The 15,857-nt window shown below is 56.8% G+C and overlaps 1 protein-coding gene across 3 annotated transcripts; it reads right to left on the bottom strand.

Annotated features, from left to right (window-relative positions):
• Window positions 1–40: 40 nt before the first annotated feature.
• On the bottom strand, window positions 41–13,610 carry PRPF40B (pre-mRNA processing factor 40B). Of its 3 annotated transcripts, none has more exons than XM_088026056.1 (24): window positions 13,467–13,610; window positions 13,077–13,142; window positions 12,368–12,395; window positions 12,114–12,139; window positions 11,867–11,977; window positions 11,466–11,586; window positions 11,358–11,382; window positions 10,950–11,150; window positions 10,581–10,710; window positions 10,434–10,498; window positions 9,776–9,940; window positions 9,566–9,674; window positions 9,036–9,186; window positions 8,166–8,299; window positions 7,418–7,532; window positions 7,177–7,268; window positions 2,669–2,785; window positions 2,291–2,428; window positions 1,991–2,086; window positions 1,666–1,752; window positions 1,258–1,435; window positions 935–996; window positions 690–854; window positions 41–588 (listed from the first exon to the last, which is right to left on the bottom strand). In XM_088026056.1, the coding sequence occupies exons 1-24, from the start codon at window positions 13,608–13,610 to the stop codon at window positions 496–498; spliced, it is 2,619 nt and encodes an 872-aa protein (XP_087882182.1). In that variant the 3' UTR covers window positions 41–495. The 3 variants fall into 3 exon arrangements, with proteins under 3 accessions (XP_087882182.1, XP_027981483.2, XP_087882183.1); XM_028125682.2 differs by having other exon boundaries at window positions 690–833; XM_088026057.1 differs by having other exon boundaries at window positions 2,000–2,086.
• Window positions 13,611–15,857: the final 2,247 nt, after the last annotated feature.

Below are 15,857 nucleotides of genomic sequence, written 5' to 3'. Positions count from 1 at the left end.
GTGCCCCAGCAGGATACGGAGAAGATATAAGAGCCACCAGCCATGTTATAAATATTATTTAAAAAACAAAAACAAAACAAAACAAAACACACATACACTGGGTCCCGGGGCTGAAGGAAGGAGTGGTGGAGCCCGAGGGCCCAGGCAGGTGGAACAGGCACTGGTGCTAGAGGGGAAGGACCCCGCCTGTCACCAACCTGTCATTCTCCCTAGAGGCCCCTTCTCACATTTTCTCTACTGGCACCTCCCACTCCACGTGGCATCCTGGTCTCTGGTTTGGGGCTGAGGGCAAGGACTGCACTAGTTGCCTGGGAAGTGGAGGACCCTCGAACACCACGAGCAACCTGGGGAGGTGCCAGTCGTGGGGTGCTGGGGGCGGGGCTACTTGAGGAAAAGTGGACACCGACCCGACTGAGAAAGGAGTCTAGTGCAGATAGTGAGGGTGACCTAGGATCCACAGCCTCACACAGACCCGAGGCAGAGCGGCTCGTCGGGTCACTGGTGGTCGTCCAGCTGCTGCAGGAGCGTCCGCCGCCGCCTTTCCAGCTCACCCTCGCTCAGCTCACTTTCCGACGTGTCCCAGCCCGTCTGGTGGAGCAGAGGCACGGCTCACCCCCAGCCTCCCCCGAGGGCCACGGAGGCCTGCAGAGGGTGCCGACTGCGCTGGGGATCAGGTGCCTGCCTCTCACCTTCTCCTTCTTGATTCCAAAACCTGGGGAGCGGTTCAGGAGTTCTGCCCGCCGGAGCTCCCTGTCCTTGTCCTGTTCTGGCTCTTTCTCATCACTCTCCTTGCCAGCTTTCTCCTCAGGGTCTGTCTCGCTCTCAGGACTGTTCTGTAAGAGCCCAGAGCCCACCTGTGAAGGACAGCCCGGGAGGCGGCTGAAGCACTCTCTCAACATAGCAGGGCCCTGGTAGAAGCCCCCTCTCTACGCACCGACTTGTGTCTTCTCTTCTTAGTTTTCTTTTTTGGTTTCTTGGCTTTCCGAAGGCCATGATCTGGAGATAGAAAATGCCCAGTTAAGTCCCATGGGAGGAGGGCGGGCTCATTCCTTTCTCTGCCATAGTCCTCATTCTTTAGACAGGGAGCTAGCTGAGGAAGTCTCTGTCAGTGCAGTTTTCCTTCCTTCTCCCAGTTCCTGCCGGGGCTGGGCAGAAAGTTCTTCCCACTCTGATGGGTGCAGACCTCCCGAGCAGCTCCACCCTCAGGGCGCTGCCTCCTCTCGTCGGAGTCAACTACTCCAACTCCCAACCGCTCACCTGATCCAAGGAGAAGGCGAGAAGATGGGGAGCCCCGTCCTCCAAGGGCAGCACCCCCACTTTCAACCGAATCAAGGGAGGAAGAGGGCTCAGAGCCTGACTCCGAGGGGTTCCGCCTTCTCCGCTTGGGGGGTCGGAGAGGCGGCGGGGGCAGCTCCTCTTCTTCCGACTCAGAGCCCTGGGCAGATCAGCAGATACATGTCAGCGCACAGGTTCTCTGGGCTCCAGAAGCCCTCAAGTCTGGGAACTGGGGACAGAGAGGAGGATCCAGGGCCAAAGGGATTTTCAAATCTCGCTCCAAGGGGAGGCGATGCAGGGGAAAAAAACAAGAAAAATGGTTCCTATTTCCCCAAGACAATCCAGCCTCCCCCCCTGCCCTGCCCCCAGCCCTTCTGCCCACCAACTCACTGAGGGCGAGTGGGAACGCTTTCGATGGTGCTTCTTGCCCTTTCTGCCGTGTTTTCGGCCTTTGGTGTGGAGGTGCTGGCATTCAGTCTGGCAGAGGCAGAGGGAGGGGTGAGGAAGACACCAGGGCTAGCCACAGGAAGCACCCTGCACCCGAAAATCCAGGTTTTGCCTCCTCTCAAGCCAGGGCCTCAGGCCGCTCCCGGCCACCGTCAGACCTCAGGGCAAGGACAGCCCCAGGGGTAGGAGGCCACTGGGGTCTCTGCTGAGCCGGACTGGGCGTTCATGAGCGCGGGACAGATGCAGAGGATCGGAAGCTCTGCCTCACCTCCAGTACCTGCAGGAACTCCCGGAAGAGCCGGATCCGCTCCGACTCCAGGGTGATCTGCTCAAAGGCTGAGTCGCACACAAAGCGCTCACGGACCTTGAACGGGAGAGCACTGCTGATCAGACCAGCCCCGGCAAGGCGCGGACACCGCCAGGAGCGCAGGGCTGGGGCAGAGGAAGGAAGGGAGCCGAAGCTGCCCGCGAGCTGTGCTATGAACCGGGGTGGGTCCCCAGTGGTGGAGAAGCACCGCTGCCCTCAGGACCGAGGGGGTGGTGTTTGGTGCCAGGCTGCGGCCCTGACCTCTTCCCAGGCAGTGCCCAGCTCCAGGGCAGGCACGGCCTGCCTCAGCATGCTTCGGAAGGCAGCTTCCCTGCGCCGCATCCTTCGCGCCTCCTCCTTCTCCCGCTCTCGCTCCCGCGCCTCTGCTTTCTCCAGCAACTGAGGACAGAAAGGAGGCGGAGCAGGGTCACCCAGGAGGGTGGGTGCCCAAGCCCCACTCAGGCATACTGCAGGACATGGGAAGCTGGGGTCTGGGCTCCTGCCGCCACCCCCTAAACGGGGGTGGGGGGGGCGGGTGCAGTCACATTGGGGCAGCGAGTGAGAAGGAATGGAACAAGACACGGGGATGAGCTGGAGAATGGAGCCCTGGCTACAGCCCCGCCCCGCCCGGCCCCTCACACTATTGAAGGTCAGCTTGATGTTGCCTGCGTCCAGCGCAGCCGCCCTCTTGTCAAAGCTTATGACGTGGGCGAAGTCCTCAAAGGCTGTGTTCACCTCCACGCAGAAGCCCCGGTCCTGTGGGCACAGCGGCGCATGAAGCAGGGGCCACCACGGGCCCGAAGCCTGAAGCCGGCCTCCAGGGCAGGCGGAGGGTTGGACCACAGGATGCTCTAGAAGTCCCCCAGCCCCCAGAAGAGACCCACAGGACTCAGGTGCACTTCTGAAACCTCATGATCTGATGACTAAGCCTCCCATTGGCCTGGATGTCACAGGGAGTGGAGGGGGGTACTGGATCCCGTGGGGAGGGGGAGCAGGGTGTGTGTGTGTGTGTGTGTGTGTGTGTGTGTGTGTGTGTGTGTGTGTACGCCGGATCTGCTGACGGATGCCTGAGTTTCTCACAAGTAATTCTTTGTTCCTTTGGCTTAAGGCTGGGCCCCAGTTGGGCCCTCCTGCTGCTCAGTAACTTCCTCGCATTCGGTCAACATCTGCTGGTCCCATCCTTTGGCTTATTTCTTGGGTGCTTACTAGGCTGCCAGGTACTGTGCTGAGTGCTTCACACACCTTATCTCTTTTAATCCTCAGTATCAAAATTTAAGCATAGGTCCTGGCCTCCTAATTTTATGTGGAAGGAGAAAGCAAGGTCTAGAGAAGCTAGAGCACTTGCCCACGGTCTCAGAGCTAATATGTGGTTGACTGAGAACTCCACTCTCTCAGGCCAGGGCCTCAGGCCGCTCCCGGCCACCGTCAGACCTCAGGGCAAGGACAGCCCCAGGGGTAGGAGGCCACTGGGGTCTCTGCTGAGCCGGGTCCTTCTAACACCAAAGCCCATAGTTTAAAGCCCTACAGCCACACAGATCACTCAGTCCTCAGGGGAATGTGAGGCCATCACATGTGCAACTCCAGAATACTATTAAAAATACGCCCCTGCTCCTGAAGCTTCTCATCGAGAAGCCAGGCTCCAAGCTGCTCATCTATGCCTCCCAACACCTCAATAAAGCAGAGGCTTAGGAGAGTTCTCTCACTGGGCCCAAGTGGATCTGGTGAGAAGTGGAGCCGCTGGAGTTTGAGTCAGTGGGGACACAGGCCCAGTCCCCTTCTCCTCCCGCCGCACAGCACGAACTTGCTGCGGCCTTCCGCCCATGGCAGACTGTGGTTTTTAAGTTCTTATTGTACTTCCGGTTAGTTAACATACAGCGTTGTATTAGTTTTCAGGTGGGCGATATGGAGAATATGCTCTTCCTGTCTATTCCTAGAGCACTTCCTCAACCCACGCCCCAGGCCTTCTCAACCGTCCCAATCTCCCTCAGCGAAGTGAAAGGCTTCAATCCCACCTCTCCACCGCTTGCTTCCATCGAGCTCGTACCTCACCTCACCGGGAACAACCTGTCCACCCGGCTCTTACCTTCCTCAAGCTAACAACCTGTGCTGTTTGCCCTCTGGTTCAAAATCTTCAAATGCAGCACAGAGGAAAACGAATCGACATTTAGTGAGTCTACTACAAGCCAGGCACTTCACGAATATCAGCCCTTCCCACAACCGTGCACATAAATGATCCCTATTCTACAGAAGAGGAAACTGAGGCTCAGACTTTATACGCCTTGCAGAGGCCTCAACCAACATACAGCCAGGTGTTACCTGACTCCGAGGTCTGAGCTATACTACTCTGCCCTCTTTACGGACACTACTTTCCGAAAAGTGCGCATGTCCTCAGAAACGACTCCAAGGGCCCCTTCTCGGTCCTCGCGTGACGGGTCCTTGTACGTGCACTGCTCCCGTCACCAACTGCCCTCTGGTCTCTCTGAGCTCTTTTACTGCCTCTCTTGCCTGCGCTTGTCCCCGAGAACAGCACGTGGGCTTTTCAATCTGCACTACCCCTAGCTACCTCAGCCCCTACACCTCCCTCCTGATTTTCAGACCCTTAAGACACTGGATGTTTTATAGAGACTTCAAATTCAGCAGAGCCCAAGAGAATTCATTCTCTGTGAGCCACCCCTCTCCCCACGCCCATGGATCTCCCAGGCCCAGATCTTCTGGCTTCCAGCTCTTCCAAGTCCAAGGCTGTTTGCATTATCCTATGGGGTGAGAGGTGCCCTCACAGTCTGCCAGGCTAGTGGATGGCCACAGGGACTCCTGGGTTCATCGGCCTTCTGTAGGCAGGAGCCCAAAAGGGGGAAGAGGTGAGGGAGCTGTCTAAAGAAGCTTCTTTCGCAGGAGATGTGGAGAGACAGGACACAGCGAGGATGGGACTCCTATAGGCCTGTCGGCAGGACCCGCCACATACTGTGGCCAAAGTGTAAGCATCCAATAAAACGTAGCTCTCCTAGAATTAGATATTTATACAAGAATACCCTATTTAAAATGTGGTTTTTGCTTTATTCTTCCCTGCCCCAGGTTACTTTTGAGACTGATTCCCCAAATGGAATTCCTATTTTCTCCAGCCCTGTTCCTACCGAATCCTCACCAATGATACCATCGCCCCACCTCTGCCAATTTCAACTCACTCCTTCCTTGCCCTCCATTTCACACGCAAAAAATCTGTCCACTCAACTTCTGAGTAACTCCATCCTCCTGATTTTAAACTTCTCTTTTTTGAACAGCAGAAACATTTTTGTCCTCACAAAAATCTTATGCCGAACCTCAATATACAAAAGTAAAACTGCTGTACTTAAAAACAGAGGAAGAAGCACAAACTCCACCCCCCTTTCTTGTCCCAAGGCACCCCTGAGGAAACCCAGGGGTGGGGGCGGGGGCCTCAGAAAAACAGAGCTGGAGCCCAGCTCTCCCTCGTCTGCTATCCCTGCTGCCTCTGTTGAGCTCGTTTACCACCTGGACTACCGCCCAACTGGCCTCCCTTTTCACCTCCCATGCTCTAACCTGTACTCCAAAGTCCTGTACTGCTCCGACTTTCCTACCGAAGGGCCCTAACAGCAAAGGGGGGACCTGGGGGTGAGGCGGAAGAGGGCGGCTCAAGCTCCAGATCTGGTGGGATCACTTGCCACTGTGACTTTTCAGTGTCCCGAGGCTTCAAATACTGTCCTCCCACCACCTATCCCTAAGGACACAAGCACTCGGTCTGAGAAGTGCTACTCTACACTCTCCCCCCATGGCTCTTCCAGGACATCCTCTGACCCTATCATTCCCTGGCTCCCCATTACTTACAAGATAAAAACCCAAATTTCTTATTTTAGCATTCAAGGCATTTTACACCCAGGGCTCTCCTTCCCAACTGGAGCTTCAGGTTCCAGAGAAACAGGAAGCCACAGGACAATAGGGCATGTCTTACCTAATGGTAAGGGCTTTTAAAACATTACGTTTATATTAAACAGGGAAGTAATATGGTATGAAATTAGAACACCTGTATCTGCAAAGCAAAACACAGGACTTCAAAGAAATGCTGTGTGTGCAGTGGGATATTCCTAATTTATTCTCAGACGCTTCTCGCCCCAGGTCCCAAGTTACCGCCCTTGGTAATTAGGTGTACATTGGTCGAAAATCCCCCATTTTTCAGATGAGGAAACTGAGGCTCAGAAAGGTTAAATAGTCTGCTGGAGGTCACACAACTAGTAAGTGGTAAGCTGGACTTGTGGCCCAAGCAGTCCGCCTCCACAGTGCTACGCCTAACTGCTGGGCATACCGCCTCCCCAGCGCCTCTGCACGTCCTGCACTTCCACCAAGAAATATGCTTTCTCTCTGTTTTTCCTCCTGAAACACAAGGCTCTCTTAGGGCAGCAATCCCTTTTCCACCTTTGCTGGACACAGACGTTGAGAACTGTCTCTCTGGTGTAAAACAAGCAAGGTGTGCGCGCAGCGTTAAGTGGCTGCCACGCCAGCGGGGTGGCAGGAGCGGGAGGTTAAAGATGGCATGCCCCTTCTAAAAAACAATGGCCTCTCAGCCTGAGGCCACTGAACACCTTGCAAAACCAGTGCAGTGCTGCTAGATAATCTGTATTTTTAAGAGAAGTTTTTCTGTATAATCTCCCAATTTTAAAATGTTAGCAACAAAGTTGAAATGTTTCTAAAACACTGTACAGGCCAGAAGGAACATATCTGTGAGCTGCTGGCTTATGATGAGCTGGACCCCTTGCTCCTCAAGCCTGCCAGGCCCTTCCCACTCCCTTGCCTCCGCTCCTGTAATACCCTATGCCCAGGAACCACCAGCCTCATCCACCTACTCGTTCTTAAAGGTGTAGCACAAAGGTCAATTCTGTCGACTCTCGTCTCTAACAGCACTTGCCCCTCTGTAGAATAGGTGTCATGTTTATCTTCCTACTAGGTCATGAGCTCCTTATGGACAGAAACTGCATCTTTCTTATTTCTGTGTCCCCAGCGCACAGTCAGGGATCACAGGAGATGTCTGCTGAACGGAGCTATGCTGCTCCTGCAATACAGGACTTATCAGGGAGTCCTGTCCAGAAAGGCGCCCTGCACCCAGTCTGCCTCCAGCCACAGCCCTGGGCCTCCCTCACCTTAAGGATGTCCTTAATGATCTTCTTCTCATCATGGAATCGTGCCTTCAACTCCTCCACATAGAACTTGAACAAGTCCAGAGGGGTGGAGCCTGCAGGGGAGGGAGGGAGGGGGGCCTGGCGGGCGGCAGCTTCCCGAGGCCTGGGGGAGGGGTCGAGGACAGGTCGAGGGAGTGGGGGGTGCAGAGAGGCTGGCAGGGCAGGAAGCCAGGACAGAGCAAGGGGAGCCTGGCTGCCTTACCCGGCTGGCCCAGCATGTTGGCAAAGCGGACATCAGTGCTGACCGCTGGGTACAGCTCCATCCAGGTGGACATAGAGTGCAGCTGCCCTGTCTCGTGCAGCTCGTCCAGGAAGGTCTGAGCAGAGAGAGGCCAGTTATAGGGAGAGTGAGCCAGAGAGAGAGGCAGAGCCAGAGACTGGGAAGGAAGAGAGGGGATGGGAGGGAGAGGCCGGGACAACCCAGATTGAGAAAATGCAGGCAAAGGAGGCAGAGAGCAGTGGAAACAGAGAGAATGTAAATACAGACAGGGGCCGACTCGAACGTGACGGGCAGCCGGGCTGGGAGGCAGAGAAACAGAAACCTGACTGCAACGTGCCCTTCCCGCGGTTTGCTCTCAGCTTCCCAAAGTGTTAGAGCTAAGGAACCCCCACCACTACCACCGCCGCCGCCACCTCCAAGCTGTGGGACAAGCTAGCTCTGCCCATCTGGCTCCCCACCAAAGGGAAATGAACTGGGCCGAGCTGCAGGCGGTGCCTTTCGGGTGCTCTCTGCTGGCAGTTTCCGGGTGGTGCATACATCTAGTCTCCCTAGCGGAGCATGGCCCCAGGTTGAGGGCACACAGCAGGAGCGGACAGCGGCCTTGCAGGGGTGGCACACAGGACCGGGCAGAGACGAAACAGCGGGCCTAGCCGAGAGGAGGCAGGGCATGGGCAAAGAGGTTACGGGCCGGGGCGGAGCTGAGCGCCTATCCAGCGGGCGGCAGACATACCTGGAAGGCCTCCCGGTTCTTGCGTTGCTGACGCCGCTCCCGAAGGCGGGCCCGCTCCCGCTCCTCCTCCTCCTCCCTCTCCAAAGCTCGGATATGCTCCTCGAAGCAGATCAGTGCATCTTCCTTGTCCATATCTAAGCATAGGGAGAAGGCTCAGCGGGCACTGCACCCGTGGGACACCCTCACTGACCCCGGCAACCTCCCCCTGGCCCCGTGTTCGAGGGTGCTGCCTCAGTAGGCACCGGGTCACCCAGGGTGGTGGGGCAAGAGGAGCAGAGACCTCTGTGGGAGAGGAGACTGGAATGGTGGTTCTGGAGGAGGGTTCATTAACGTATGAGAGCAAAATCAGCACGCATTCAGCTCTTGGGAATTCAGTTACTGGAAGTAATCACATGAAACCAGCAATCTCGGGATCTGAGGTCTTATGTTTTATGGAACTGGAAATCAATCAGGCTTTGATGCAAGTTCAGAAGGTCTATTTCTGATATTGCCAATGACTGCAGGCCAAGAACAGCTCATCGTAACAACATGTGATCAGTTAAGGGCCACAGCACCACGACAGTTTAAGACCATATTCACAGGAGTTGGAAAAGTCATCCTCTCCTGGTCTTCTGACGCCTATCCTAGAGCTCTTCCTCCAAGGACACACGATGTCCAGGTCAACAGCGGACCCCAGAGGGAGGGAGGGGGTTGTCCCAGCATTCCAGCATCTCCAGACTCTGGAGAGATGCAGGGACGGGGCGAATGCTGAGGACCCCTGGACATCCAGGAGGGCAGGCAGTGTGGGGGACCAATAGGAGGCAGGCTCTGGGGTCCCAGGTCAGTGAGGAAAGGGGGAAGGGACAGGCGGGAGTGGAGACCCAAGCTTACTCTGCAGCTGGTGGTCCTGAGCAAAGCTGGGGTTATCCATGAGGTACTGCTGAGCCTGGGACCATGTAGTTTGGAAGTTGACACTACTCATCCCATCCAGGATACTCTTCAGGGCCTGGATGTTGCGGCGCCGGAGCTGCTTGGCCTGTTCCTGGGGAGCCACAGCGTCAGGGTCAGGGTGAGGTAGGGCAGGTCAGAGCTACTCAAGTGGGCCTGGGCAGAGGAGCATTTGGGGAAAAGCAGGCAGCTAGGGAACCCTAGGAGGGCCACACTCAAGACTTCCGCATCCCCTGAAAGGGGGAGGAGCACAGGTTACAGATCAACCCCTCACAGATGCCCTCCTGCCCTCCCACACCCAGGCTGTAGGTCCCAAGCAGAAGTGGGGGGATGTGCAAGTGCCGCACCAGCTTCCGAGGAAGAAGCTGAGACCCTGGGGCAAGTGGGGAAATGAATGGCCGGGGTCCACAAGGATGCAAAGACAGAAAAGCCTCAAGTAAGGCAGGCTGACAGATCCAGCCAATGACTGTTACCTTCTCCTTCTTGGCCAGGAAGAAGAGGACATCATCATAAACCTCTTTTCGATCCCTCTCAGGGACCACAGCCCACACCTCCAGCTCCCCAAAGGTCTGTTCGGCCCGCCTGTGGAGCATATGGGCCGTGGGTAGGCAGGCAGGGGACAGAGACCCCAGGCCCGTGTGTTCTCCGGGTTCCCGGCCCCCACCCCAGCCTGGCCCCCTGACCGGTAGCGGGTGGTAGAGGTCATGCGTTCGTGCTGCTCCAGGAAATGCTGCAAGGTCTGCTTGGCCTCCTTGGCCCTTAGCCGGGCCTCCTCCTTCTCCTCCTTCTCCCGCTGCGCCTTGTAGGCATTGAATGCCTGCTTTTTCTCACTCAGCTTGGGCAAGGCACTGGGGTGGAAAGGGTGGGAGTGGGGTGCGGGTGGAGGAGGCACCCTGCACAGCCCGCCAAGCAGGGTCACAGCACACAGAACTGAGTGCGGGGTCCATGCACGGGCACAGCAGGCTTGCAGGGAGGCAAGACGGGTCTCTGGGATGAGGGGAGGGATGGGAGGCAGTGAGGGAAGACGGGGCTCCAAGACACTAAGAGCCCTTTTGCTCTGAGGCTCTCAAAGTGCATTCAGGCCTCCACCCTATCCAGCCCCCTCACCCCAATTAACTCAATTCGAATCAATTCAGTTCAACAAGCATTTATTGAACGTCTCATGTCAGATACCTTTCCCCTCCTCCTCCTGGAGGCCCTCCAGCTTCTTTCCCTGGCCCTTCTACCATTCTCCTGACTCGGGCCCTGTTGGGGCCTGAGTGTTGAGCTGGGGCTTCTCAGGGAGGCCCTGGCCCAGGTGCTCACAGTCTGGAGGGCCTGGCTCCCTCTGCCCAGGCCTACCTGTAACGGGGGTCGGTGACCACCATCTTCATGGCCTGTTCCCACGAGGCATTGGAGGGGACAGCCTAGAATGGAGCAGGCAGGGGTCATGGGGCCTGCCCACCTCCAGCCCCCTCCGGGCCTACCCTGGGCACCCCACCCCCGCACCTTGTCCCTCAGCAGCTCCTTGAAGGCCTGCTTTGCCTTCTCCCGGTTGCTCCAACTGAGGCCAGACCTCTCTGGTTCTGGCTTTGATTCCTCTTCCTCCTGCTGTGGTGGCTGATGCTGTCCAGCAGCACTGGGGGGCAAAGGGAACTCAGCCACAGCATCTCCCAGGCCCAACAGCTTTGAGTGCCCTATGTGGTCAGGAGTACGCCACCCTCTCTCCTCGCTCCCCAAAGCAGCCCTTCTCTGACCTCCAGAGGCCATGCCCCAGATCTTCACACCCTTCCCAAGAGGCGTGGCAGAAATCAAGGGTTGAACTAGGCTGGGAGCTTAAAGCCAGCCTCTGGAATGCCTCAGGGGAGCAGCCCTCACCTGCTGGGGCCCTCCTCCGGCTGCTGCAGAAACCCCTGCTCCACAGGCTGGGCAGCCTCTGACGTATCGCAATCTTCACTCCCACCTGGCTCAGGCTCTAGAAGGCCCAGGGGCATGGGGGTGGGGCCAGGCGGCCCGGGCGGGGGCTCAGGCTGGGGCTGAGGTGGCTGCGGCTGCAGTATCTGGGGCTGGGGCTGCTTCCTGCAGGCGGGCCGGGAGGGCGGGGTCCAGGCGTGCGGCAGAGAGAGGGCCAGTCAGAGGGGCCTGCGACGGACTGGGGCCCGAGCGGGCCACTCCACAACGAGACTGAGAGCTGGCTCTTCCACAGAGCAGGGACCACAGAGAGAGGGTCCACTCCCACCCGTCTGGCGGCCCCAAGTACAGGGGGTAGGTGCGCAAGTCACTCACCCTGCAGCCTCTTGTTTGACTAGAGCTGCAAGGGGAAAACATGACATGGTCACAGGGTGGCGAGGGCCACCCCCCAGCACCGCAGCCCAGGCCCCACCCCCTCCTCACCCTCCAGGTCATCCAGGTCCTTGGGCCGGGTCCAGCGAGACTCCTTACTCTGGTTGTTATAGTAGTAAGGTTTGCCCGTGTCGGACTTGTACTCTTTCCAGGGACACTGGGACAGCAGCAACTACAAGAGGACGGGTCAGAGGACATCAGGGGGGCTGGGCATGCCCTCTCGCTACAGTCGGGGGAGCTGAGGGGATCCAGCAAGTCGGGAGTTTTTGGCTACCACCTGGCCTGGCTCAACATGGGGGAAGGCAGACTTCCTGAGATCCCAGGGAGGCTGGCGGAATGGTCAGGGATCTTGGGATCAGAGGAACCGTGTGTATGGGTAAAGACTCGGGAGGCCAAGGACTTGGGAGGGTCAGGGAAGCTGAAAGAAAGGGCCAGAAAGCCCCGCTCAGGACCTCTGCCTTGGACTTGAGCACGCTGGGCTTCTCCCACACGGACTGCTTGTCGTCTGCATTGTAGTAGTAGATGCGCCCGTCAGGGGCCACATGCTCACTCCACAGGGCCCTCTGGGGGGAGGGAGGGCCGAGAATGGTGGTCAAGGCCCCATCCCCAAAGCTTCTCCTCCTTACCCCAAAGGTTTAACCATCAGCCCCCCACCTTTCAGCTTTTCTACCCAGAGACCCCTGGGCTGGAAGAACTCACCGGAGGGCCTGTCCCAGCCACAGCAGCTAGAAAAGAAGCCAAGAGAAATATTAAGGCCTTGCCGCGACATGCATCTTATCCCACCTATTCCTCCCCTACTCCGTCCCCAATAAACATCCCCTGGTCCCATCAACATCCCAGGCTCCCTGGCATCCCAACAGGCATGATCCAGGGTGGGCTCTAGTCCACGGTCCCCTCTCCCCTGTACCCCCCAACCTCCGAGCCTGGGGGGAGCAGACCCCCAGAAGACTCACAGCTGGCTGTGTCCGCACCCGGAGCCGTCTGCCGAAGAAAGAGGAGGGGGAAGGGTTGGGGCCAAGCCCAGTGGCCCCCAGGACCCAGGCCATGGGGGATGAAGAAGCAGGCCAGGCCAGGATCCATGTGTCCTGCTCCCAGGGACCTCTGCTCCCTAACAGGCATCCCCCACCCTCTGGGGCCGTGGCTGTAGGATCCTAGGGGGAACCGCATAGCAGCTCTGTTCTTCGTTTTCCTCAAGTGAGAGTATTTTGTTCAGTCAACCTCCGAGGCCCCTCTTCCATAGTGGATGCCAACTGCTACATCCTACCCAGACTCTACTACACTGAGCAATGGCACAAGAAGGTACAGTGAGATCCCCAGGTGCTGTTGCTTCCGCCAGCGACAAAGAAGATGTGAGGAGGGCCTGTATTCAAGTGTCCACAGTGCTAGCTCTGTGAGGGGAAGCGTGTCAGCCACGAGTGTGTTCCTTACGGGAGCTGGGCACAAAAAGGAGTAACGAGAGAGTAACATGCCTTTGGGGGTAAGTGAGAAATGAAAAGAGCAGAGTACGTGGCCAGAGAGAAGGACTTGAGTGTGGGGAGTGCAGCCGGGCCCGGGATGGATGGATGAGAAGAGGGAAAGAACGGAGGCCGGATCCCTGTGCTCCAAGTGAGACCCACAGGGCTGCAGGGCACGGCCTGCTTCCTGCCGGCCCCCAGTGCTTACCGCTGCGGTGACAGGCACCGCTGGCATCAGCATCCCTGGCAGCATGGGCGGTACCATTCCTGGTATCTAGGGACACAAAGAAGACGAGACACAACTACCGAGGTGAGGGCAGGCACAGGTAAGGCAGGCTCCTGAGACTCGCTCCTGGGCGGGGCCGTGGCCTTCACATGGGCCCCCCCGCCCCCCGCAGACGATCTCCAGGTTCTGGGCTCTCAGCCCAGCCAGAGAGTTTTCTCCCATCATTCGGCAGACAAAGCCACACGGGCCGAGCCAAAGCTCTACTCTTCTCTTCACTTCTCTACTTCCTGAGCTCCAGACGCCCACTCTCACCTCCACCCCCAGCCGGACTCCCGGGGTTTCCTGAGGCACTGGTGCGGGAGAAAGGATTACCTGCGTGAGTGGCGGTGGCGCCCCCATTGGTGGCAGCATTGGGGGCATGATGCCAGGTGGCATCGGGGGGATGGCTGGTGGTCTCTGACTCATGGGGGGTAGTCCCATCGGAGGAAAGGGTGGGGGGATTCCTGGAGGGGGCATCTGGAAGTGAGGAAAGGAAGGGACACTGAGCAGAGAAGACCCCGCCTTGGACCTGTCAGGGAATATCCACTTGTCTCCCACCCTTCTCGACCCTCCACCCTGGCTCGGAGGCAATTCCAAGGCTTTAGTTTGAGAAGCACAAAGCGTGAAACTGCCTGCTCCTCACCACCGAGAAAGACTGAAAACTGGGGGTGGGGGGGGGAAGGGGGGGTCTTCTGGGTCTAACAGGCAAGCACACAGCTTCTTCAGAGGTAGGGAAGGGAGAGGGAAAAGTCTAACTGCCACCAGACTGTGGCGGAAGGCTCCATCTCTTCAGCAACTCTCCCCAAAGAGGCCTCTCCAAGGCAGGGCCAGAAGGCAGGATTCCAGGTTCCCAAATGCCCCAGTCCCCTGCCTCCCATCCCTTGTTCTCCAGCTCGATGACCACCAGCTGCTACTTCAGCCTGACTTCTGTGGCATATTGAAAGAACAGAGAAGGAGTAGTGAAAGAGAAAGGCAGCCCCACCATGCCCTCACACTAACAGGATCTTTTCCCTTCCACTTCTCCTATCCCAGCCCCAGTGTGTCCCAAGGACAAAAAGACAAAGGGGAGCTGTCGACTTTAGGGACTGGGAGCTCAACAGCAGCTCCTCCCACCCCAATGCCCAAGCAACACCACCCCTTTTCCAGGGGAGGCAGGACACAAAACCGTGCTGGCAATGCAGCGGTGCTAGGGACCGGGGACATGGGGGTGCAGGCTGGAAAAGCCAAGCCCAGGGAAAGACATAAAACTTACGAAGGGTGGTGGCATCATGGGGGGCCCCGGTGGGAAGGGGGCAGGCGCTGCTGGGGGCCGGGGACCAGAATCGGGAACCGACTGTTGAGGGAGAGAAAAGTCATAGGACCCAGGACGGGCAAAGAGATGGGCTTTTGCAGAAGGGAAGCAGAGCGGTGAGGATGAAAAAGGAGCACAAAGTTCAGAGGAAGGGTCTCCTGGCCCGGTTTCCTGCCCATGCCCAGCTCCAAGCCCTGGCTAGGTCTGCTCTCTTCCACCAGCCAGGAGCCAGCGGGCCGGGCCCCTTCCAGGTCGTCTTTGTCGTGCCCGAGCCACAGAAAAGAGGGAGACGGCTGTCCTACAGGCCCAGTCTGGCTCTTCCCGAGGCTTTTCATCCATTCTCCCGTCTGTGGGCAAGGCTGTGCCTCCCTCAAGCCTTAAACAGGGGTATCTCATTCCCAAAGTAGCCAGGGAGGAAGTGACCTCTCTTCTCGTCCCCTTACCTGAATTCACCATTAGATTCAATCCCAAAGCCCTCTAAACCCAGTCACCACGCCTTCTTAAGTGCTTGTCTCCCTCTCTCTTCACTGTGGCCCCCCCACAACTGGCCTCATCTTTCCTCCCTCGCTTACTCTGACACCTCCCACTTCTAATCACCTCCTCCTCTACGGCTCTACTCCCCCTCCCCTATGGATCCCGAACTCCTCTCCCTATGGCTGAGACTTTGAACAATCTAGATCTCCCTGTCCTACGCCCTACTAGCTGCCACATCCCATCCCGCAGTTGTTGGCTTAAATACCACTTGCTCCCAAGAGCCTTCCTGAGTGTTGAATTTATTCTCTATCTGATTGCCCTTCTTAGCTTCCTGGTGTATACGGTTTTGTAATTATTACGTTTCCCCTTACTAACATGTAATAACATTCCATGAGGACAGGGATGTGTCGGACTTGTTGAAAGCTGGACTCCTGGTACCTGCCACAGTGTCTGGCACATAATGGGTACTCAATAAACATTGAACGAATGCAAGAAGGGACAAATGAAGGAACAAACACTCCCAATTCTAAAAAGTCATCCTATAGATATGGCCAAAATGATGTGTATACAACGTTTCCATTCCAGCATTATTTGTAAAAACAGTAGATTGGAATCAGCCTAAACACCCATCACTAAGTAACTATGAAATTATACACAAACATAAAATGGAATACTCTGCAGTCATAAAAAAAGAATGAAGAAGTTCATTGTCTCGACAGGAGCAATCTCTAAGATACATTAACAAGCAGAAAAAAATGCAAAGTGCAGCAAAGTGGGATCATTTGTATGAAAACTGGAGATTAAAGACGACATACAAGAAAGAAATCAGTAGAAGGAGGACTGAGATGGGAAGGGAAACTTCTCACAGTATGTATGCCCTTTTCTAACTTTTGAATATGCATCCATGTGACTATATTACCCATTCAAAATAAAAAAAAAATCTTTTCAAGTGAACTGAG

The sequence above is a fragment of the Eumetopias jubatus genome, unplaced genomic scaffold (assembly GCF_037043125.1).
Source record: "Eumetopias jubatus isolate StellerSeaLion01/CBP00866 unplaced genomic scaffold, mEumJub1_p1.0 scaffold_8, whole genome shotgun sequence".
In the NCBI taxonomy this organism is placed as follows: domain Eukaryota; kingdom Metazoa; phylum Chordata; class Mammalia; order Carnivora; family Otariidae; genus Eumetopias; species Eumetopias jubatus.
The sequence above is the reverse complement of the archived record's forward strand: the minus strand, read 5'-3'. Positions and strand labels throughout refer to the sequence as shown.

What these genes read in the sequence shown, in the direction of transcription:
- PRPF40B (XM_088026056.1), bottom strand. Translation starts at nt 13,610, where the DNA reads ATGCCCCCTCCAGGAATCCCCCCACCCTTTCCTCCGATGGGACTACCC. An exon ending in AGAACCGGGAGGCCTTCCAG is followed by an intron (nt 7,533 to 8,165) that starts GTATGTCTGCCG and finishes CTCTCTGCTCAG; the next exon opens with ACCTTCCTGGACGAGCTGCA. An exon ending in TTGGAATCAAGAAGGAGAAG is followed by an intron (nt 589 to 689) that starts GTGAGAGGCAGG and finishes CTGCTCCACCAG; the next exon opens with ACGGGCTGGGACACGTCGGA.